The 24,445-nt window shown below is 35.6% G+C and overlaps 2 protein-coding genes across 3 annotated transcripts; both read right to left on the reverse strand.

Annotated features, from left to right (window-relative positions):
- Positions 1-5,276: 5,276 nt before the first annotated feature.
- Positions 5,277-10,383, reverse strand: LOC107799878 (uncharacterized). The gene is made up of 4 exons (XM_016623012.2): positions 10,107-10,383; positions 8,377-8,605; positions 6,544-6,696; positions 5,277-5,982 (listed from the first exon to the last, which is right to left on the reverse strand). Exons 1-4 carry the CDS (start codon positions 10,317-10,319, stop codon positions 5,309-5,311), a joined length of 1,269 nt encoding a protein of 422 aa, XP_016478498.1. The 5' UTR covers positions 10,320-10,383; the 3' UTR covers positions 5,277-5,308.
- A 9,766-nt stretch (positions 10,384-20,149) lies between these two features.
- Positions 20,150-23,095, reverse strand: LOC107792837 (succinate-semialdehyde dehydrogenase, mitochondrial). Of its 2 annotated transcripts, none has more exons than XM_016615087.2 (2): positions 22,961-23,095; positions 20,150-21,979 (listed from the first exon to the last, which is right to left on the reverse strand). In XM_016615087.2, the coding sequence occupies exon 2, from the start codon at positions 21,903-21,905 to the stop codon at positions 20,343-20,345; it is 1,563 nt and encodes a 520-aa protein (XP_016470573.1). In that variant the 5' UTR covers positions 21,906-21,979; positions 22,961-23,095; the 3' UTR covers positions 20,150-20,342. The 2 variants fall into 2 exon arrangements, with proteins under 2 accessions (XP_016470573.1, XP_016470574.1); XM_016615088.2 differs by having other exon boundaries at positions 20,150-21,838; positions 22,961-23,092.
- Positions 23,096-24,445: the final 1,350 nt, after the last annotated feature.

Genomic DNA, 24,445 nt, shown 5'->3' on the forward strand with positions numbered 1-24,445 from the left:
AATCTTGGCGGATCCTGCCAGGCGAAAAGTGGCGAAGTCGACCCCATTGGTCTCTACAATGCCCATAGTCCGTAGAACCTCATGACAGTTGAATATGAAATCCTGAGCATCCTCTGAGGGAGTGCCACTATATGTAGTAGTGAAGAGCTTGGTGAAATGATCAAGCCTCCACAAAGCATCCGCGGGCATAGCCGCACCATCACTGGACTGAGCCGCAATACCTGGTTGGGCTGCCACAGCTGGCTGAACTGTTGGAACCTGAGCCTGAGGAGCTACCGGCTCTGGAGTACGAGTATCGGGAGTCTGAACTCCTTCCCCAGCCTGAGATGTGGCTGGATCTGCGGGAAGCAAACCCGCTCTAGAAATGCCCACCATAAAGCTTACCAGTCGGACCAAAGCGTCTTGAAGCACTGGAGTGGCTATGAAACCCTCTGGGACCTGAGCTGGGCCCACTGGAACAGCTGGGGCCGGAACCTCCTCCTCAAAATCGACCTGAGGCTCCGTCGCTGGAAATGCTGCTCGGGGCTGAGCCCTACCCCGGCCTCGGCCTCGGCCTCGCCCTCTGCCCCTAATAGGGGCTGCTGCTGAGGGCTCAGGCTGTTGCGCGGTAGAAGAGGAAGCACGTGTCCTCTCCATATGCGAAAGAACAGAGTGGAAAGACAATCACTACTTGAGAAACAGAATCGCACGACAAGAATGAACAAGGTGAAGTTTTCCTAACTCGGTAGCCTCTGCGGGATAAATACAGACGTCTCCGTACCGATCCCTCAGACTCTACTGAGCTTGTCCGTGAGTTGTGAGACCTAAGTAACCTAGGGCTCTGATACCAACTTGTCACGACCCGGATTTCCCACCATCGGGTGTCGTGATGGCGCCTACTATCGGAGCTAGGCAAGCCAAATATCTAAAACACCTTTCCTGTTTTCTTTCAAACAATATAATAAACGAGACAAAATCTAAGCGGAAGACTTTAAATCTAAAGCAACTGAAAACCAAAAGTGCGGAAGTTTGAACCAAAATGCTACCCAGAGTCTGGTGTCACTAGCTCACGGAGTACTACAGAATACTACAATCAATGTCTGAAGGGAAAATACATCATGTTTGTCTGATACAAGATAAACAAACAAAAAAAAACATGGAAAGGGACTTCGGCCTGCGAACGCCAGCTAGGCTACCTCGAGAGTCCCTGAACTGAAGATAGCTCCCAGAAGTCCTACTGCTGCGGTTCGTAAGCTGCTCCCTGATCTGTGCACCAAAAATGCACAGAGTGTAGCATCAGCACAACCGACCCCATGTGCTGGTAAGTGCCTGGCCTAACCCCGGCGAAGTAGTGACGAGGCTAGACAGTACCTACCATAATTAACCTGTACAAATATATTTGCAACAAGTGCAAGAAAATAATAACAAGATAATACAAAGTAAAACTGGGAGGGGACATGCTATCGGGGAGTAACAGATAAAAATGAAATATCGGAAATAAATAGAAGAAACTCCGGATCCCATAATATCATATATAAGTGGACGACGTGCCACACGATCCCATAATATCATATATAAGTGGACGGCGTGCCACACGATCCCATAATATCATATATAAGTGGACGGCGTGCCACACGATCCCATAATATCATATATAAGTGGACGGCGTGCCACACGATCCCATAATATCATATATAAGTGGACGGCGTGCCACACGAATCCCATAATATCATATATAAGTGGACGGCGTGCCACACGATCCCATAATATCATATATAAGTGGACGGCGTGCCACACGATCCCATAATATCATATATAAGTGGACGACGTGCCACACGATCCCATAATATCATATATAAGTGGACGGCGTGCCACACGATCCCATATTATAGTTCATAATATCTGACTTCATATAGTAGACCCCTTCAGGGGAGAATAACAACTCAATACCTTTAACCCGGCAAGGGTACAACTAACAGCCCAAAATATCCCGACAAGGGAGAATATATATATCAGTCTACACATCCCGGCAAGGGAGTATTCACAACACATTCTCCTTTTAAATCATTCTTCCTCAACCGTTCACATTATATGAAACTTATCAAATAAACAAGGAGCTTGTGTCACATTATTCGAATTAAAAGCAATCAAGACTCACGGTCATGCTAGACTCCGGTGCATAGATAACCGTCACCATGCCTATACACCGTACTCCACATTAGCAAGTAGCAAATATCATCCTAATCCTATTCCCTCAAGTCAAAGTTAGAACAAACACTTACCTCGAATGCTCCAAACTCAACTCACGCTTCTAGTATAGCTTTACCTCTTGATTCCACCACCAATCCGCTCGAATCTAGTCATAAGTTACTTAATCACATTAATAATTACTAAATGAATCATCCCCAATGCATGAAAATAGATTTTTTAAGGTTTTTCCCAAAAAGGTCAAAAATACCCCCGGATCCACGTGGTCGAAACTCGAGGTTCGGACCAAAACCCGGTTACCCATTCCCCCATGAATCCCAATAGATGATTTGTTTTTAAATCGGACCCCAAATTGAGGTCCAACTTCTCAATTTGTAGAAAACCTAGGTTCTACCCAAAACACCCAATTTTTCCCCATGAAAATCTCTGATTTGAAGTTGAAATTATGTTAAAAGATGTTAAGGAATAAAGAAATTAAGTTAGAAATCACTTACCAATCGTTTTGGAGAAAAAAAAGTTGTTGGGAAAATCGCCTCTTAGGTTTTGGATTTTTTTTTTTTTTTGGAAAAGTGAAAAATGACTGAGATTTTCCGAACTTGTATACCTTTCTGAGGACCTGGCGCGGACCGCACAAAAATGTGTTGCGGTCGCGCCGAGTGGGAGAAAAGTGGGTCTTCTCTGAACCCTTCCAGCACGGACCGCACTGTTTTGGTGCGCGGCCGCGCTGGCTAACTTGAAACCCTAGCCCTCAGACTCAGCCACGCGGACCGCACAAAAATGCATCGCGGCCGCGCGGCTCCCGCACGAAAATGACCGCGGTCGCGCTGGTGTCTGCAACACCTGAACCTGCATTTTCTTAAGTCCAAGACCTCTCGGGCCCCATTCAAAACTCACCCGAGCCCTCGGGGCTCCAAACCAAACATGCACACAACCTTAAAAACATCTTACGGACTTACTCGTGCGATCAAATCGCCAAAATAACATCATATACATAGTATCAAGCCTCAAACACATGATTTTCTTTCTTCAACTTTCATAACTCAAACTCTCCATTTTTAGTCCGAAACACGTCATATGACGTCCGTTTTTAGCCAAACTTTACAGATAGTGCTTAACACATATTTAAGACTTGTACCAGGCGTCAGAACCAAAATACGAGCCCGATACCTATATTTTCTAACTCCTTTTCATATCAAATTTCAGAAAAATAATTTTCTTTCAAAAATTCGTTTCTCGGGCTTGGGACCTCAGAATTTGATTCCGGGCACACGCCCAAGTCCCATATTTTTCTACGAACTCTCCGGGACCGTCGAATCACAAGTCCGGGTCCGTTTACCCAAAATGTTGACCGAAGTCAACCTTATGCATATTAATACCAAAATTCATCAAATGTTTCACATAATTCACATATTCTAACATAAAAACTTTCTGGTTACGCGCTCGAACTGCGCACGCCAATCGAGGCAACTAAAAGCGAGGTTTTCAAGGCCTCGGGAGCACAGAACAAGGAAGAATTACGGTGATGACCCCTTGGGTCGTCACAGATTGAAATGAGAGAGAAATCTAAAAAAAGGAGATAATTGATAAATACATTTCCTGATTTATGAGAGGTGTCAAGTCATCTTGTGATACCCCTCAATTATATATATATAGATTTTATCAGATGCTTAGATAAACTAAAAGGTGTCCCACAACATGTAAGGCCCTAGAAATATTAAGTACTTTATATTTATAAAATTATTGATAAAATATTTTCAATTTTAATATTTTTTTAAAAAATTGATAGAGGTAGAATTGAATAGTTAATAGGGATAAAAAAATTCTTCTAGTAAATTGAATAATATATTTATCTTCTCATTAATTTTATTTTTCTTTCTTTACGTATAGTCTTTTTTTTTTTTTTACTATTTTACTTCTTAATTTCAACTCGAATTCTTTAAATTAGCTAATTCTTCGTCACATTTGATTGATCCACACATCAAAAAGTAAGTTCTTTTGTGTCTTATCTTTTTTAACTAAGAAATCCCTGAGAGGAGTGTCGTAAGGTTCAAAACACGATGGGTAATAGGCTCAATCATTTTTACCATTTTCACTTAATGCTATATTTTTTGTATATATATACATATATATATATATATATATATATATATATATATATATATGGGAGAGGTTACAATATGATGTGCGCCTAACCCACACATACGTTGCTCTATCACCCTAGATTAAAGCCATGTAGATTTTTTTTATCACAATATTATTGAATTTTATAAAAGAAATTTCAAGGTCTTTAATATATTTTAGTTTAAAGCTATCAGTTTCGTTGAGTCACCCTGATTAATGATTAATAATTATCTATAGATCACTGCCCCATAAATTTGTTATTTAACCAGCTTCATTCACATTTGGTAATTAAACAATATATTCATTATTTATTGTCTATCTTAATTGAGACTCTATAAAATTCAATTGAGAATGTCAGAGTGGACAGGCGGCTCAAGTAGGATTCCGGTAAAACTCTGATTCAGGTCCCCAAAATTTTTCAACAACAGGTGGCTCAAGTAAGAGACACCATTGATTTTATGTCAAGTTAGACAACGTTAAAGTTTGCAACAAAAACAAAGTACAAAAACTTTGGACAAAAGAAAGAAAGAAAAAGTGTCTACTCTTTGACACTAAATTTTTTTTAGAACTTTTAATTAAATTACTTAACTCTTCATATTAATAAAATTAATAATGCCGTGTGAGATAGAGTGTACACAAACCTTACCCCTACTTCGTATGAGGTAGAGAGGCTCGGCTTAAGCAAAACCATTTCAGAACATATTTGAAAAATATAAAAGTAAAAACACTATGATGAAAATAGTAAGGAAAAAAAATATTGGTAACAAAAATCATAAGATAACCAAAGCAAAGGAAACAAATAAAGTACATAAAATTGAAAAATAAAATAATAATAATAATAATAATAACAATAATAATAGAAATATAGTAACAATAGAATTGCTAAAGTTACACTTGATTACTCGCTGTTTTGCTAAACTATCTAAGGGATCATATAGGTAGACGCTTTTTTTCATTACAACTTTATATTTGAAGAGAAGGCAAAACACTTCAATTCATATTAATTCACCAAAGTAAAACCTCGTTTCAGATACTGCAAACAAGAAAATGGCAAGTCAAGAATATTCTCAACTACTAGGGATTTAGACATGATAGTCTTCATAACCATATCCCTACCAGATTTCCCTAAACCTCTACACACAACAAGAGATGTATTACATACCCAAGGCACAGAAACTACATAAGCCAGACCATTATAGGAGCTCTTACTCCCTAAGAGAACCTCTTTGTATGCTCTGCACACTTTAGAAATATACTTGCCCATTGGCAAAAGGTGAGCACCGGCCGGGCTAAAATCAGCATCCCTGAAGTCTACATCTGAGTGAAGGTTTACGATAACAGTTCCATGCTCGGGGTGAAGTTGCTCTGCAAGAGCATTGAGAAATGGAGAGCGTGTATTCCACAGCTCGTGAGGAAAAATATCTTCCCCGTCATATGCATCGATGAAAACAAGATCATAGAGATTTTTGTTTTTGAGGAGAAACTTCTCAGCATCTGATTCATGTAAGTGAAGCCTCTCATGAATGCCTTTCCATTGCACTTCTTCAATTGGATTACAAGTTGAGTATGCACGGCTACCAGATGGGGTCATCACCGAGTAAGATGGGAACCCCATTGCTTGAACCGAGGCTGAGATAACCACGGGGTCGATTTCAGCTATGTGCACTTCAGCACCTGATACATTGCAGTGGTTATTTCCATAAGATATAGTAAGGCAAATATTAATACGTCAAAACAAGCAGAAGCTAGTTTAGTAACAAGAGGCAAGTCTCACAAATTAGAATGCAAAGTTTCCCCAGACCATTGGAAGAAATTGAAGTCCTAAGAAGTGAACATGAGAATATAGGACTTAAAGCAGAAAAAACTTTAGTTTCTTTTCTAGGTAATCTGATAGTCATATCTTTTCTCCAAGTAAATGCCGGATATAAGTGCTTTGGCTATTATAATTGACAAAATTCGTAAATACATCCAAGTGGCTAGAAAGGAACACTCCAGATCTCTGACCGCATCATCTCCTGTCAGATTATCTGCATCAATACTTGCCTTAAAGATGAGATTTTACGTCAAAAAGAGAAAAGAAAACTATGTATCTTTAATATCAGATCCAGTAATAAGGAGTAGATAATGGTTTGCCTTTCATACTTTGTCAAATGACATAACACCTCCAAAAGGATGCTCAAATTCAGACGCTTAAAGTGCAGCATAGGCAGGAAAAAAAAAACATTCAGCCCCGACCTTGGATTTTATTGGCCAAAAACAATGGTATGCTTCCTCCACCATGCCCAATGCATAAAATCCTCATTGGTTTTCTCCCACAAACTGCACTTTCAAGATCGTATTTACAAGATGCGACGGTAGCCAACCCAGCAGAGACCATGCTCTTCACATCTGTAGAGGAGATGATATGACAAGATGCAACATTAAAAGTGTGAAATCATGAGTATCATTGAGGAGAACTGGAAAAGCACAACACATTGAGTGAGTTTTATACAAGATAAAACATACTTAACCCTATTGAAACCCCCGCACCAAACCAGCCCTAAGTACAGAAAGTAAAGGGATCTGAAGTGAGAAAAGTACCTGACATTCTTTATCATATTAGTTTTAGTTTCAATATCACTACCATCTTTACAGCTTATTTTACCAAAATCTGATACTGGAAGGCAGAAAGTTATAACAGAAAAAAAAACCATGCTTATTTGGTCTTCCAATCCCTTACTTTGCCCATAGTGTCCAATCTAAAAGCCTATTTCAAGAAAATTACTTTCACAAATCTTAGACACGAACACATTAAAAAGCTGATGTCAGGCACAAAGTGTGAAATACAGAAACTTCAGCACGGAAAGCAGTCAATCTTCTGTTAGTGCCGATTACTAGAATACTCTGTCGATGCACTATTTACTCTAAGTTATGTCTACAAAAATTTTGTAAACCCAACTATACTGGACTGTCGACATCCATAATTTCCGTATCCAATCACCATATCTTTTCTCATAAAAATCACAGCATTTTTTAGAGATTGCTTAGTATAATTATAACGTGCATCAATTCTAACAGAATATATGAGACCTGAGATTATAAAAGTGAATTTGGCATGATGTACATTTTTGAGGTTTAGTGCACAATAGCATGAGAAGAACCATTAATAGTCTAGAGGTACTTTTTCCCCTCATTTATGGTAAAAACCTCTATAAAATTAATATGTTTTCTTGCACATGAAATGAAACCATTGTGTAATGTGTTCTTCTATCGGAAACTAAAATGCAAGTTGAAAGACAAAAGCAGCTATTACAGAGATTGCGGAACACGGAAAGCTAAAAATTGATCTGGTTCTATATTTCGGTGAAAACTAAGTAACTCAGTAATTAGTAGACTGGTACTTATGCTTCTTTCACCTTCAATATTGTTAATTATCGCAGAGTGAACGCTACCTTTGAATGACAAGTCAGTCAGCAATAATATAACTAAATAATTATAAGTAAATAATTGCCTCACAGTGAGGGTTTTTTACTTTCATCTTTCTTCAGTGCTACGATAAACAAAAGTTGCACAAGAAGAGACAGACCATGAAAAGGAATTGGTGTAGGAAAGAGTTAAGGTAGCTCCATAATGAGTAACTTGTACATTCCCCTAAATAAATAATTCTCAATGCCCTTTTTCATAGTAAAGCAGCAATTTATACTCAATAATGAAGACGGACCAACTCAAGAACCAAATAATAATAACAGAACTAACATATTTTGGGGGGAATCATCCAGATATTGAAAGAACACGGCAACAATAGTACCATTTTTTATTATTAGAGCATCTTATCTGTCTTGCTATGTAGGAATAAATACACTAAAAGCTTACTACCACAAACAGAGAAAGACCAAAGCACCATGAAAATATTCTACTTGTGAACCCTGAATAGCTGATGGCAAATAATGGACCAAAATTTAAAGCCATTATATATTTTGGAAAACTAAACGTAAAGGTAATGAACAATAATCCTAGAGAAGCCATACATTCTAATTACATGATCATACTATTGCAAAAGAGCTGCAGAGAAAATAATATTGCGATTACATGGAACAGCGAGACACTCTGCCTGCTGCATCAAGTATATAGAACCTGGATCTGATTCCCTGTAAGCAGCCATTACTTTAACTGTGCTTTGGCGAGTATCGTCATTAAAGTGAAGATTACGCCATTGGTAACCAAGAATCCTGAAATTCCCTTCGTGTTCACACCCTGGATATATCTTTTCGTACCTTTGCTGAAGCCAATTCTCTGTTCTTGCCCAGTAACATTTTTGCTATCGCAAAAAAAAAAAAAAAAAAAAAAAAAAAAAAAAATATTATCAACACTAGCCCCCATTATCCCATCATCATAGAAAAGAGTGGCAATATCACATCCAATTACCAAAACAACAACAACATCTCAATTCCACAAACTAGTTGGGAACATCTATATTAATCCTCAATATCCCCATTTCCCTCCATGTTGACCCGATCCATTCCCATAATTTGCATTTCCAAAGGATTTAGGAGTCTTTCTTTTCTTTTCTTATAATGGAGAAATAAATTATTTTCAATTTCTGTATAATTGGCCCGCTCCTCTACCCCTCTCCACCAAAGTACCGCATAGCTTGGATTCAAACTCGTGAGGTGAGCTTACTACCTTTACTATTGAACCAAAGCCTGGATACAAAGGAGCATAATCAACAATTTGTCTTTTATTACTCCTCCATCCCAATTTATGTGACACACTTTCCTTTTTAATATGTCCAAGAAAAGAATGACACAGTTCTATGTTAGAAACAATTTTAGTTATAAACTTCCCGCTTTACCTTAATGAGATTATTTCTAGCCATGCAAATGCCTCTATCTTATTATAGATCACAAGTTTCAAAAATCTTTCTTTTTGTGCTTACACTCTGTTTGGATCATTGTTTTCATCGTTTTATAATGTATTGTATTGTATCGTATTGTATGTATTGTACTATTGTTTTATGAATACAATGTTTGGATAGATTGTATTGTTTGTTATTGTCAAATAATATTTTACTGTTTGGTTTGACTGTATCATACTGTACTGTAACTGATAAGTTTACTAAAATACCCTCAATTGTTTAAATATTAAATTTATCAAAAATTATGCTATAAAAATAATTTTAAAAAACAAAACACAAGGAGGCAAAACACCTTAAGAAAGCAGAACAAAGGAGTGAGACAGAAGAAGGCAAAACAAAGGAGCACAACTAATTAGAATTGAGTTAAAAGCAAATTAGGAGAAAAAAAAAACAGAAGGCCCCAAAACACCTTTAACGTTTGCGGCAAAAGTTTTGGAAAAAAAAAAACAAAGTGGGTTATAGGTTTGAGATTTGTAGTTAAAATAAAAAAAAATGTAAAGGTTAAAATAGAATTGTGGAGTAATAAGTTAGGGCATAATTAGAAAGAAAAATAGGAAACAATCCCACCACACCAAATCGGTTGTTTCAAAATGGGGACTTTTCATTGTTCCGGAACAATGAATTTAACAATACAATACAACCAATTTTAACGAAACATTCAAAACAAACATTGTTTTGGGATAACAATACAACGGGGAACAACCATCCAAACAAGCTATTAGTCAAACAAGGTCACATAATATAGCACGGAGAGAGTCTAAATTTTCTTAAACTATATAATGAATAAAGGCATTAAAAAATAAATAAAAAATAAAAAAAGAAAGGCATTAGCATACTCAATAATTTAAGACAAATTAGGAGTTGACGAAAATTATGATGGAGCATAGGGGGAGAAAAACTGAACTGGTCTAGAAGAAGGGTAAGCTACGACAGAAACGACGCCGTTTCCTTTGCCGGAAGCTGATCGGAAAACTGTGTTGCCGTCGGAGGAGGTGGTGGGGCCCCACCATTCGGAAGAATAAAACCAGTCGCCTTCATCTTCTATACTTTGTCGAATTGCCGTTGATAACCGCCTTAGCTGCTGCCATGCCAAATTCCGTTTGCGTAAATTCAACATTTCCAAACCCCTCTCTAAACCCCTCGACGGATATTTCGGGTCTTTTAAAGGGTCAAATTTTTAAACAATACATTTAGCTTTAAATCGAACTAATAACACTTTATATATGTCATTTATTTACTATTATTATTTTAATTTTAGTTAATTAATACTATATATTTTTACTTCAATTCTATTTGCAACAAATTTTTTTAGTATAGAAAATAAAACGTACGAGAAAAAATTATTTTATTGATAATTAATGTGAGTACTGTTATGAATAGTTTGTACATTGGATGCTACTTTGGATACTACATTGAATTGGATGCTACATTGGATGTCATGTTGTGAATAACTTAAAGATTAAATTTCCTACTTTATGTCCATCATCTTTACTTTTTATGCCTATAAAAGGCCATGTAATTGCAATGGAAAAATATACCAAAGTAAAAGAAGAAAACACTTCTCCCTTCTTTCTATCTCTTATTATTTACATTTTACTGCATTACTTTTATTTTATTACACGTTATCAGCATGAAGCTCTAATTTTATTCTTAACTCCCGCTAAGTTATGGCAGTACATATCATATGCTCATTGTTTGCAGATTACTTGTGCGCTTGGGCATCTTAAATAGTTTAAGTACATTGCAGTGATTAAATAACTATTTCCTTCCGTGCTCAACTCTTAGAGGACCTCAAAGTCATTAAACTAGCTATGCACTAATGTCATGGACTCCCTGGATCAAAACATATCTTTAAGGCATTTTGAAGAACTGTGAGAAATGAATTGACAAACAATAATTTTTTAATTACTTTATATTTATTGGAACGTATAAATAATGTTAGTCACGTTCAATTCTATTAACACATATATATCAATAATATAAAGTGAAATGAAACAAGTATGTAATTTCTACTTTATGGCAAGAATAAAATGAAATAGTAGATTGTTAACATGATATAACTCTATTTTCATTTCTTTTACCTTAATCGTTTTGTTTTCATTAATTGTTTATTATTATAATTATTTCTCTAACTTATTCATCTTTTATGATAGTTTTCACTATGTCAAATTTATCAAAACTTGAATTTGTGGCACTTGACATCACCGGAAGGAACTATTTATCATGGGTTCTTGATGCTGAAATTCACCTTGACGCTAAAGGTCTTGAAAATACTATTATACAAAGAAGTAAAGCATCAAATCAAGATAAAGCGAAGGCCATGATTTTCCTTCGTCATCATCTACATGAAGGGTTAAAAACTGAATATTTAACCATAAAAGATCCACTTGAATTATGGATTAATTTGAAGGATCGATATGACCACCTAAAACTTACGGTATTACCGAAAGCTCGGTATGAGTGGATACATTTAAGGTTGCAAGACTTTAAAACCGTAAGTGAGTATAATTCTGCTATCTTTAAAGTAAGTTCTCTATTAAAATTATGTGGAGACACTATCACAGATGAGGACTTATTGGAAAAAATATTTTCTACTTTTCACGCTTCAAATGTGGTGCTACAACAACAATACAGTGAAAAAGGTTTTAAGAAATATTCTGAGTTAATCACATGCCTACTTGTGGCTGAGCAGAATAATACTCTATTAATGAAAAATCATGAAGCTCGTCCCACCGGGTCAGCTCCATTTCCGGAAGTGAATGTTGTAGCAACATATGATAAGTTTGAAAGAAAACAAAATAATTACCGTGGTCGAGGACATGGTCGTAAACGTGGACGTGGCAGGGGGTGAAACAATTATCGTCATTATGGTGGAAATAAATTGGAGAACAATAAGGGTTCTCAAATTAATCATTCAAAAGGTAAAGCTAGTATGTGTCACCGATGTGGTATGAGAGGTCATTGGGCACGCATTTGTCGTACGCCAGAACATTTTGTCAAACTTTATCAAGCCTCCCTAAAAAAAAAGAAAATAATGTGGAGGCACACTTGACCTTTCAAAATAATGATGATGAAGCAGGCCCTCAAATAAATATGATTCTAAGGCACATCTTGCATATAAAGATGATGATTTTGAAGGCCTAACAAATATTACTCATTTAGAAGTTGGAGACTTCTTTGAGGATATTGACTGAAGAACTAATCATCTTACTGGGGAATGAAGCTATAAAAGTTGTTATTTTTATGTTTGCAACTAGTTTATTTTTCTTGAGTGTATTTTCCTAATGCATCATGTGTTGCTAGTTTCTACATTCCTAATGTATTTCTTAATGTTTTTTTTCCGCTTGTCTTTCATATTTCTTATGATGTATTATTTGTTTTTTTTATGAAGAATATGAAAATTCCCCAGTCTTCAGTTGGACTCAAGATTAATAAAGATGATATATGTCTTCTGGATAGTGCTACAACACACACTATTTTAAAAGATAAGAGATATTTCTCTTATTTGGTAATGAAAGAAGCGAATGTTAATACAATATCCGGTAGTACAAGATTAATTGAAGGTTCTGGAAGAGCCAATTTATTACTACCAGGAGGAACAAATTTGGCTATTGATGAAGCACTATATTGTAGTAAATCTCAAAGAAACTTATTAAGTTTCAAAGATATTCGCCAAAATGGCTATCATATTGAGACTAAAAATGATTAAAAGATTGAATATCTTTATATTACTACAATAATGTCCGGTAAGAAATATGTGCTTGAAATATTACCTGCTCTTTCCTCCGGCTTATACTACACAAGTATTAGCAGGATTGAAACACATGCCATAGTAAACGAGAAGTTTACTAATCAAGATAATTTTATTATTTGGCATGACCGGTTGGGCCATCCTGGTTCTAATATGATGCGTAAAATAATTGAGAATTCACATGGACATGCAATGAAGAATCAGAAGATTCTTCAATTTAAGGAATTCTCTTGTGCTGCATGTTCTCAAGGAAAATTAATTATTATACCATCAACTATCAAAGTTAGGATGGAATCCCCTGCTTTTTTGGAACGTATACAGGGTGATATATGTGGGCCCATTCACCCTCCATGTGGACCATTTAAATATTATATGGTTTTGGTAGATGCATCTACAAGATGGTCACATGTGTGCTTACTATCAACTCGCAATATGACATTTGCGAGATTGTTGGCTCAAATAATAAAGCTAAGAGCACAATTTCCAGATTATGCAATTAAGACAATTCGTCTTGATAATGCTGGTGAGTTTACATCCCAAGCCTTTAATGATTATTGTATTTCAACTGGGATAACAATTGACCATCCGGTTGCTCATGTTCATACACAAAATGGTCTAGCAGAATCATTGATCAAACGCCTCCAATTAATTGCTAGACCAATGCTTATGAGAACAAAACTTCCCATTTCAGTATGGGGTCATGCTATTTTGCACGCAGCAGCACTTGTGCGGATAAGGCCCACAAGTTATCATAAAGTCTTCCCATTGCAATTGGCTTTTGGTCAAGAGCCAAATATTTCTCATCTTAGGATCTTTGGTTGTGCGATATATGTTCCAATTGCTCCACGACAACGCACAAAGATGGGTCCTCAAAGAAGGTTGGGGATATATGTTGGATATGAATCTCCTTCTATTATAAAATATCTAGAGCCGATGACTGGAGATTTATTTATGGCAAGATTTTTTGATTGCCATTTTGATGAATCAGTATATCCAACATTAGGGGGAGAAAATAAGCAGCTGAAAAAGAAGATAGATTGGAATGCATTATCACTGTCTCATTTAGATCCTCGAACAAATCAATGTGAACAAGAGGTTCAAAAGATTATTCATTTACAAAATATTGCAAATCAATTGCCAGATGCATTCACTAACCTACCAAGGGTGACTAAGTCACATATTCCAGCTGCTAATGCTCCAATTCGAGTTGATATCCTGGCAGGACAATTAATTAAAGCAAATGAGTCTAAGCCATGTTTGAAACGTGGTAGACCAATCGGTTCTAAAGATAAAAATCCTCGAAGAAGAAAAGGAGCAAGTGATCAAAGTGAACATAACACAGAGGTAGTGGCTCAAGAAGAGCCCCAGGACGTAACAAATGATAAGACCTTATGAGAGGTCCAGGTACCTGAAGATAATGAAAATGAAGAGATATTAATAAGTTATGTCTCAACCGGGAAAAGATGGAACCGAAATAATATTGTTATCGATAACATTTTTGCTTATAATGTTGATGTTGAAATAATGCATCGAGATGAGGATCTTGAACCAAAATCTGTCAATGAATGTAGACAGAGAATTGATTGGCCAAAATAGAAAGACGCTATCCAGGCAGAGTTAACTTCACTTGGAAAACGTGAAGTCTTCGGACCTATAGTTCGAACACCTGAAGGCATAAATCCAGTAGGGTATAAATGGGTTTTTGTGCAAAAACGAAATGATAAAAATGAAGTCGTTAGATATAAAGCGCGACTTGTGGCACAAGGGTTTTCCCAAAGGCTTGGAATTGATTATATGAAGACATATTCTCCTGTAGTGGATGCTATCACCTTCAGGTATCTCATAAATATGACAGTGCAAGAAAAACTTGATATGCATCTAATGGATGTTGTTACAACCTATTTGTATGGATCATTAGACAACGAAATTTTTATGAAAGTACCTGAGGGATTTAAAGTGCCAGAAGCATATAAAAGTTTTCGAGAAACTTGTTCAATAAAGCTTCAGAAATCTTTATACGGATTGAAACAATTAGGTCATATGTGGTACAATCGCCTGAGTGAATACCTGTTGAAAGAAGGGTACAAGAATGATCCAATTTGTCCTTGTGTCTTTATAAAAAGGTTTGGATCTGAATTTGTTATAATCGCCGTGTATGTTGATGATTTAAATATCATTGGAACTCTTGGGGAGCTTCCAAAAACAGTAGACTGTTTGAAGAAAGAATTTGAAATGAAAGATCTTGGAAAGACAAAATTTTGTCTTGGTCTACAAATTGAGTATATGAAAGATGGAATATTTGTCCATCAATCAACATACACCGAAAAGATTTTAAAGCGATTCTATATGGATAAAGCACATCCATTGAGTACCCCGATGGTTGTGAGATCACTTGATATAAAGAAAGATCCATTCCGACCTCATAAAAATGATGAAGAGCTTCTTGGTGCCGAAGTACCATATCTTAGTGCAATTGGGGCATTAATGTATCTTGCCAATAATTCCCGACCAGATATAGCTTTCTCAGTAAGCTTATTGGCAAGATTTAGTACTTTGCCAACACAAAGACACTGGAATAATATTAAACATATATTCAGATACCTCCAAGGGACCATTGATATGGGTTTATTTTATTCAAATGAATCCAAGCCATCATTGATTGGTTATGCAGATGCAGGATATTTGTCCGATCCACACAAAGGTCGATCTCAGACATGCTATTTATTTACAAGTGGGGGTACAACCATATCATGGCGTTCGACAAAACAAACTATGGTTGCTAATTCTTCAAATCATGCAGAGATAATAGTCATTCACGAAGCAAGTCGAGAATGCGTTTGGTTAAGATCTATAACTCAACACATTCAGCAAACATGTGGTCTTTCTTCGAAAGAGAATATTCCAACAATATTGTATGAAGACAATGCTGCATGCATAGCTCAATTGAAAGGAGGATATATCAAAGGAGATAGAACAAAACACATTTCACCGAAATTCTTTTTCACTCATGATCTTCAGAAGAATGGTGAAATAGATGTACAACAAGTTCGTTCAAGTGATAATTTGGCTGATCTGTTCACTAAGGCGTTACCAACCTCAATATTTGAAAAGCTTATATATAAGATTGGAATGCGTCGTCTTTGAGATATTAAGTGATTTTTCATCAGGGGGAGTAACTACACGCTGCACTCTTTTTCTTAACCAAGGTTTTGTCCTACTGGGTTTTCCTGGTAAGGTTTTTAATGAGGCAGCAAACAATGCATATTATAAATAACTATGTACATCCAAATATTTTTTTTTTGTAAGTTTTTAATGAGGCACATTATTTTACATGGACATCCAAGGGGGAATGTTATGAATAGTTTGTACATTGGATACTACTTTGGATACTACATTGGATGCTACATTGGATGCCCATGTTGTGAATAACTTAAAGATTAAATTTTCTACTTTATGTCCATCATCTTTACTTTTTATGCCTATAAAAAGTCATGTAATTGCAATGGAAAAATATACCAAAGTGAAAGAAGAAAACACTTTTCCCTTCTTTTTATCTCTTCTTATTGAGTTTCTTAGATAAAGTATCTAAAAGAATTGGATTCTATCTCCTCTTTTTTTTCTCCTTTCGTTCAACCGAATATTTACTGCATTACTTTTATTTTATTACAAGTACAATTTTGTTATCACTTAATTATTTTTCTTTGAATTGTTCTAGGTGATTCAAGGGCTTAAATACTATTTTTTGAACGTAGGATGTGGCGAAAATGTAAAAATTGCACGGGGCACCCTATTTGGTCGCCCCCATTTAACCTATACTTATTTTTTTTTAAACTTTTAACTTGTACCCACTTTTTAAACAACTTCATTCCCCTTTCTCCTCCTCGTTCTCCTCCTCAAAGTTTTATCTTTTCTTTTTCCAAAAGTAAGGTTCATCCCTATCTGCTTCTTCTTATTTCTTCGATGAATCCTATAAATTTTCACGCCAACCTATACATCTGAAACAACCAATTTGCTTTCTTCGTCACATCCTATCACGTGACATGCATATATATACAACTGACTTGGTGATTTGTTTGATTAATTACTACTTGTAATTACCTAATCTGGTAAGTAGCAGCAGTAAAAGTTATGAAACTACTCAGGCAAATAATCGTACAGTTCTGTATAAGGACAAAAAGTGAATGAATGAATGAATGAATGGATGGATTGAATTTGCCTCTCTAATTTCTATGAGGATATTTACAGTGTTTCGTGGATCCTATGCAAAGTAAAGAATCTAACACAGTTTGCAAGTTTGTGGTGCAGTGTTCTCCTGTTGTCTATATATCTAGGTCCTCCTCTAATTAATTTTCTTTCAGTTTGGTCAAGATGGTGTGGCAAATGAAATTATAAACAAACAAAAACTTCAGCTCTAGAGCTGAAGTTTCCCCGTTACAAAGATAAAAACTTCAGCTCTAGAACTGAAGTTCCCCAGTTACAAAGACAAAAACTTTAGCTCTATACCATATTGTACACAACCTTTTGAGAATAACATACTGTTACATGATATACAATATTATTTCGTGTACCATTAGTAAGTTATAATTACACAAAATTTGAAAGTTTAAAAATGAAATGTATCTTCTAAAGTTAATGCAACACTGTGTTCTATCCATCTGAAACCGTCATCTGTTTGAAATCTCAAATAAATGTGATGTAAGCCTTTTAGGATAAGGTAGAATTTTTTCTCCTTTGCTAGAGTACTTGCAGTGCATTTCAAATAAAAATTATCCAAACCTTTTTTACATTATATGTAGGAAATAAACCAAACAGTTATACGATCTTTAAGCCAAACATCATTCTAATAGAACCAATATCACAAAAATTTTTACTTGACAATAAGAATTAGAAATGCACATGGTCAAAGCAATATACAGACCAATATTTTATGTAAAACGCTTAATAAAGCTTCTTGTTTTTCCTCCATTTTATCATCATACATACCAAAATCACATTTTATTCAAGCTAGCTTAGAGCTGAAGTTTCCCAGTTAGAAAAAAAAAACTTCAGCTCTAGAGCTAAAGTTTCCAGTTACAACACAAAAACTTCAGCTCTAGAGCTGAAGTTCGCTAGTTACAAAACAAAAACTTCAGCTCTAGAGCTGAACTTCAGGCCCGACTACTAGAATGCTGAAGTTTTGCGTGATTGCCTTTGCTACTTCAGCCCCATATGCTGAAGTTATGCGAAAAAACGGGTACGTTTGCAATTTTTTTTGCAAAGCGGGCACAAGTTAAAATGTGACACAAAAAGCGGGTATAGATGCAAATGCCCCGGTGAAAATAGCACGGTCTACCCAATTTCGGACTGGTAAGTGAAAAATAGCCTGCGTTTGCAAAGCCATTGAAAAATAACCATTATTTTGCGGCAACACGGAAAATTCCAACATAATACACTAGAGATTGATGCACCTGTGTATGAACTTCCAGCGTATTATGATGGAACTCCAACACACTGAAAGTTACAGCATAATATACTGGAGATTAGAGCACATGTGAATGAACCTCCAGCATATTATATTGGACCAGTATATTATGCTGGAACTCCCATATATTATGCTGGAATATTTTTTGAATTTTGAATAGTGTTTTCGTTCAGATTTATCTTAATATGAAAAGTGGCTAAATTTCGATTACTTTTGAAAGTGTAGCTATTTTTCAATTACCACTCCTAAATCTAGCTATTTTTTAATTTCTCCCTACGATGTGCGGACATGCTATTGATTTATTTGATCTCTAAGAAAGTCTGGTAGATCACGTGGAACAACTTCTGTTGATCTTTTCTTCGTGTTTCTTCGATTGAGGCCAAAGTGGTGTGTCCCTCGAGGGAAGGATTTGTGAGGATTTTCTTGAAATATTTGATTGTTAAGAAGCACCCGAGAAAGATATTATTTTTGATATATTTGTGCATATTCCAAGTTTATGAAATTTTCAAAATGCTTTCAAAGGGTAATATGTGACCCTTTTTCGTACAGTGAGCTATGGTTTAAGGTGGGGTAACCTCTAAACAATCCTAATGGATTTCGGGCTTGAACAAACATAGATTAGGGCTTTTTCACTTTTAGTTAGCGTCAAAAACTATTTATATTCGGTAGCCGAAAAAATGTTTAAAATTTGTATAATTTTTTTAGATATATATATACAAAATATATATTTTTCGGCTATTATTTTGAGAGTGGCTATACAGTGACATTTTTTTATGAACCATACGTACCCAACTTAATGGTCTAGCCCAATTGTACTAGGAGTCTATTTTGATGTCTACATATTCATTATGCGGCTATAGGGATGACAAACGGGCAAGTCGGATCAGATATAGGTTAGGTCGAAAACGGATAATGCAAAAATAGATAAATTATCTGACCAACCCATATTTAATACGGATAAAAAATGGGTTAACCGACGGATAATATGAATATCCATCTTATGCATGACTTCTTCAATATAATCACTTTTGGAAGAATTCCTAGTATCCCAAACTAGAGGAACCTACAATTTGAGGCTTTACAAATGAAAAAGTTAAACACATTGATTCTTATCCATATTTGACATGTTTTTAAAAAGTTCATTATCCAATTCATTTTTTTGTGAATAATATGGATGAATAACTGTTTTTTAAACATCTTGCCACCACTATGTTGCTATAACAATAACTATTATTAAGCTTCAATCTCAAGATAGATTGAAATCAGTTGTATATATCCTTAATATCGTAAATGTTTTGTTTAGACCATAGAATTTTAGCACTCGCTACTTGAGGATTATCACACACTAGTAACTCTCTAATATACTCTAGTGGTATATCTCTAATATACTAAGTCTTCTAGTTGGCATCACCTCAAAGGTTTTGTAACTTCCATTGTTTTCTATCTTTTGGTTGATGCTTAGATATAATATTATATATTCATATAATTTGGTATAAATATCAAGTAAAGGAGAAAGGTCAATTAAGAATTTGACTCAATAGATTCCTTAAATGAGTATCTTAAACCTTTTTTCTTATTTACATGCTTAACAATGGAATAAGAACTCATCTGTCGTGTTTTGGTTAGGAAGTCTTTAGGATTGTACTTCAAATGTCTAACATATGAGTCAAAAAAACTTATCTTTGCACTAGTGAGCAGCAAAACAGTACTCGAAAAAAAGAACTAACAAAAGGAATTTTACACATCTAATAAAGCTATTGTTGAAAAGAACAAGGCAACAATAGTACAATTCATAACTGTTTTATTTCTGAGTGTGTGCCTCGTCTGTCTTTTCTCAGTAGGAAATACAGAAACTAAAAATGCATATTATCCCCAAACTAAGACTGACGCCATGGCATCCCTTATTAATCAGAATTTACATTAACGACTTAGCTCATACTTCCCAAACACACATATTTCATCTCCAAATATTCATCCAACCCGTATTTAGAACCTTCACGGCCAAGACCTGATTGTTTCACGCCCCCAAATGGAGCTACCTCAGTTGAAACTAGTCCTTCATTAACTCCAACGATTCCATATTCAAGAGCTTCAGTGACACGCCAAGCTCTTTGAATATTTGTCGAGAATATATAAGCAGCTAAACCTGCATTGGTGTCATTAGCCATATGGATTGCATCTTCCTCTGTTTTGAACTTCAAAAGAGGGGCGACAGGCCCAAATACTTCCTCCCTCGACAAGAGCATCTCACTATTAACTCCAGTTACGACTGTAGGCTCATAGAAGGTCATGCCAAGGCTATGTCTCTTCCCCCCAACGAGGACTTTGGCCCCCTTTGAAGTAGCGTCTTCTACAAAAGATTCAACCTTCTTTACTGCTGCTTCATTAATTAGAGGTCCCTGCTCCACGCCTTCACTGAAACCATCTCCAACTTTCATGCTTTGGACAGCTTTTGCAAAAGCATTTGCAAATTTTTCATATATCCCTTCTTGCACAAGTATTCTATTGGCACATACGCATGTTTGTCCAGTGTTGCGGAACTTTGTTGCCAGAGCTCCTTTCAAAGCTACTTCAATGTCTGCATCATCAAAGATGATGCAAGGTGCATTACCTCCTAGCTCAAGAGATACCTTCTTAACAGTGGCAGCAGCACCTGCCATTAATTTTTTCCCAACAATGGTCGAACCTGTGAAGGTAAGTTTTCTTACTTGTGGACTCGCAAGCAGTGCATCTCCAATATCAGATGCATTTCCCATAACAACATTCACCACGCCCGGTGGTATTCCAGCTTGAAGGGAGAGTTCAGCTGCTGCTAAAGCAGTCAAGGGCGTGAGTTCAGAAGGTTTTATCACCACTGTACAACCACAAGCAAGAGCAGGGCCGACCTTTCGGGTAATCATAGCCAAGGGAAAATTCCAAGGTGTAATTGCACCAACAACACCAACTGGTTGCTTTAAAACAAATAAACGCCTATCTGCTAATGGTGATGGAATGATGTCACCATATATACGTTTAGCCTCTTCAGCGGAGAACTCAATAAAACCAGCCCCATAACTAACTTCACCAATAGCCTCTTTTAGAGGCTTCCCTTGCTCTAGTGTCATTAGTTCTCCAAGTTCTTCTTTGTGGGCCATTATCAAATCATACCACTTCCTTAAACATTTGCTCCTTTCAGCAGCAGTAAGTTTGCTCCAAGAACTAAATGCATCATAGGCAGAAGAAATTGCATCATTTGTCTCCTTCCCACCCATGCATGCCACATCTGTTATTACCTCTCCTGTTGCAGGGTTGTATACCTTTATAGTCTTCCCATCATATGAATCAACCCATTTCCCTCCAATAAGAGCCTGACTCCGCAACAATCCAGAGCTTTTCAGCTTAGCAGCAACACTTTGTGCTTCCGTCGTCATCAGACGCACGGGACCTGAAAGTGAGGAATGATATAACATTGCACCAGCAGAAAGTGCCATTCTCATTCGCCCACGAATCATTTGCTTCAGCACACCAAAATTCCAACTTCAAATATCCAATGCTTACTTCAAGTAGTACGTTACTTTCCTGATTCCTGAAGAAAAAAAGAAGTAAAGATGTGCAACAATAATCAGACATAACAATGTAGTTCTTTTAGAGAAGAGCAAAAAAAAGAAAAAAAGAAGGAATTACATTTTATGTCTGATTATTGTTGCACGTGTTTACTTGTTTTTCTTCAGAAGAGCTACTTAGTACTCAGTACTTGGAGAATGTAATTCAATAAGATTATTAAAACAAGAAATGTGCGATTACTTATGGAATGAAATCAAACGGGCACCACTCCGAAAGTGGAAAAAAAGAAGACAAAGCTGAGATGGAAGAGGAGTGCAATGCCTCTAAGTTTATGTGCTTTCCTAAATTTTAACAAATTAAGAAAATTCATCTCACTTCTATGCTTTTCTCTTACAAAAAACAAAGCAATAAACCAACAAGAGAGAGAGACTGATGGAGTTGCAAATCCATTTAAAATATCAATCAACCGCAAATCCAGCTGCCTACCCGATCAGTAAAACAAAAGAATACAGCGATCATATGTAAGTCCTCAAGCAATTCGGTATCAAAGGTATATCATTTCAGCGACACCAATTAATTATCGAGTTCATTTCACGCATGGTCACTGAAGTTTACACATTTGTATCAATAAATCATTAAAAATAACTGTAAATTACCTAAGCTAAATTTCAAAATTAGAAGTTAGATACTAGTAATTCTCCTGCGATTTGATCAGTCAAGTTATCAAACAACCATGCCCCCACCTCACACAGAAAGTCCACTTTCACAACACAGAAGATCCGCTTTATTCCACCTTTTCAGAAAGACATAATAATGTTCCCCAATATAAATATAAATATTCCCATAAAAACACACAGGGAAAGGCATAATCAGACCACTTTTTCAAGGAATTGAATTACAACAGCTACTTGAAAAGAAAATGGAAATCAAACTACCATAAATCAATCTCAGCGTCAGAGAAGTAAATAAAAATCACGATAAGACTGAGGGACAGCAAACTGACCTTTTTTATTGTGAATTGCAGAAGAAAGACAACGGAAGAGAGAGGACGGCGCCCGCTGTGGTTTAGTATAAGGAAACGGGTGTGTCACTGTTCTTATCTTGCATTACAAAATGCTTAATCCTTAAATTAATACCACCGCACAGTTTTTAGTCAAAATTCTAACTTTGTCCTTTACCTATTACCCTGACCACCTATAGTCCTTTAAGTTTGATAAAGTTGAGCAGGTTTAGTCCATTTAACAATATGGAGACCTAAAAACTAACAGTGCTATCACTGAATCAATTGGGTAAACAAAATTTCCTTTAAAATATTTGTGTCATCATAAATAATCTTACTAAATATCAAAATAAAAATTTTAAAATTAAATCACATATAGGTAACATTGTTTTTGAACAAACTAGTCAATCACATAAATTGAGACAAATACGCGGATAAGTCAAATTTTGGAAGGTAATACAAATCAAATTAAAAGCATATTAGGGTAAGCTTATAAGCTGGTTAAACTGTATATAAGTACCTTTAACCTTATTTAGGCATTTGCTAAATATCCAAAGTGAAAAGCCATAAGCTTATCAACCCCAACTTATGACTTTTCAGCTTATAATTTTACTTATAGTTCAACCAAAATTTTTACGATTTTATCATTAATATTTTTTCTAGTTCTCAAAACAAAATCTTAGCTTTCTTTCCATTCTACATTTGTGGACCTCCTTTACCTTACAAATATACAGTTATTTTATCAAAAGAACAATTGATAGTACTTTTTATCAAACGCACGAATTGCTTACTATCAGTTTCACCAGTTATTCAAATATAATTTTTTTATTATAAAATCAGTTTCAACACTTAAATCTGCTTATCAATATTTAATACTTATCAAATATTTACTACCAACTAACCCAAACGAGCTCTTAATAAACAAGTCATAACTCAATTTGTCCGAAATTTGCTTGATTCAAAATGAGTTGGATCAAGAATAGTCAAAAAATGAGTTAAATTTTATATTTTGCCTTCCAAAGATGTAAAAGTTGAAGTATTTTTCTAAAATATTAGCTTAAATTCTCCCAAATTCATATATTTTCAGTTTCCAAATTAGATTTTATACGTTTGGGTTTTTCGTTGCATTTTTACCCTTCAGGATATAATATTTTAACTTATTTTGACCCGATAGTTTAATGAATTATTTAAGTTCAACTCATTGAGTCAAGTACAAAACATCATGATTCAATCCGTCTAAATTTTGAAACAATTGAGCGATTTGTTAAAAGTAATTCATGTGCTAAATTTAATCTACTGTTTAGTATTTTCAGGTCGAATTGTTCCCGCTTAGGTATTTTTGCTGCTTTGGTAATTCGATGATGAAAATTAACTTCAATAATTTTATTAGATTCTGATTCTAACAAATTCAAATGTTGGGCTTGGATAACTCGAACATTAATAAAGAGTGGATATTTTTCAAAATCTGAAAGAGTTTTGAGAACAATA

This window comes from Nicotiana tabacum, chromosome 7 (assembly GCF_000715075.1).
Source record: "Nicotiana tabacum cultivar K326 chromosome 7, ASM71507v2, whole genome shotgun sequence".
Taxonomy (NCBI): domain Eukaryota; kingdom Viridiplantae; phylum Streptophyta; class Magnoliopsida; order Solanales; family Solanaceae; genus Nicotiana; species Nicotiana tabacum.

Bases quoted from the DNA above. Each gene is read 5' to 3' on its own strand.
- LOC107799878 (XM_016623012.2), bottom strand. From the start codon at position 10,319: ATGTTGAATTTACGCAAACGGAATTTGGCATGGCAGCAGCTAAGGCGG. The intron at 8,606-10,106 runs GTTCAGTTTTTC...TTTTTGCGATAG, and splicing joins CTTACCCTTCTTCTAGACCA to CAAAAATGTTACTGGGCAAG. The intron at 5,983-6,543 runs GTCGGGGCTGAA...GCAATGTATCAG, and splicing joins TTTGGCCAATAAAATCCAAG to GTGCTGAAGTGCACATAGCT.
- LOC107792837 (XM_016615087.2), bottom strand. From the start codon at position 21,905: ATGATTCGTGGGCGAATGAGAATGGCACTTTCTGCTGGTGCAATGTTA.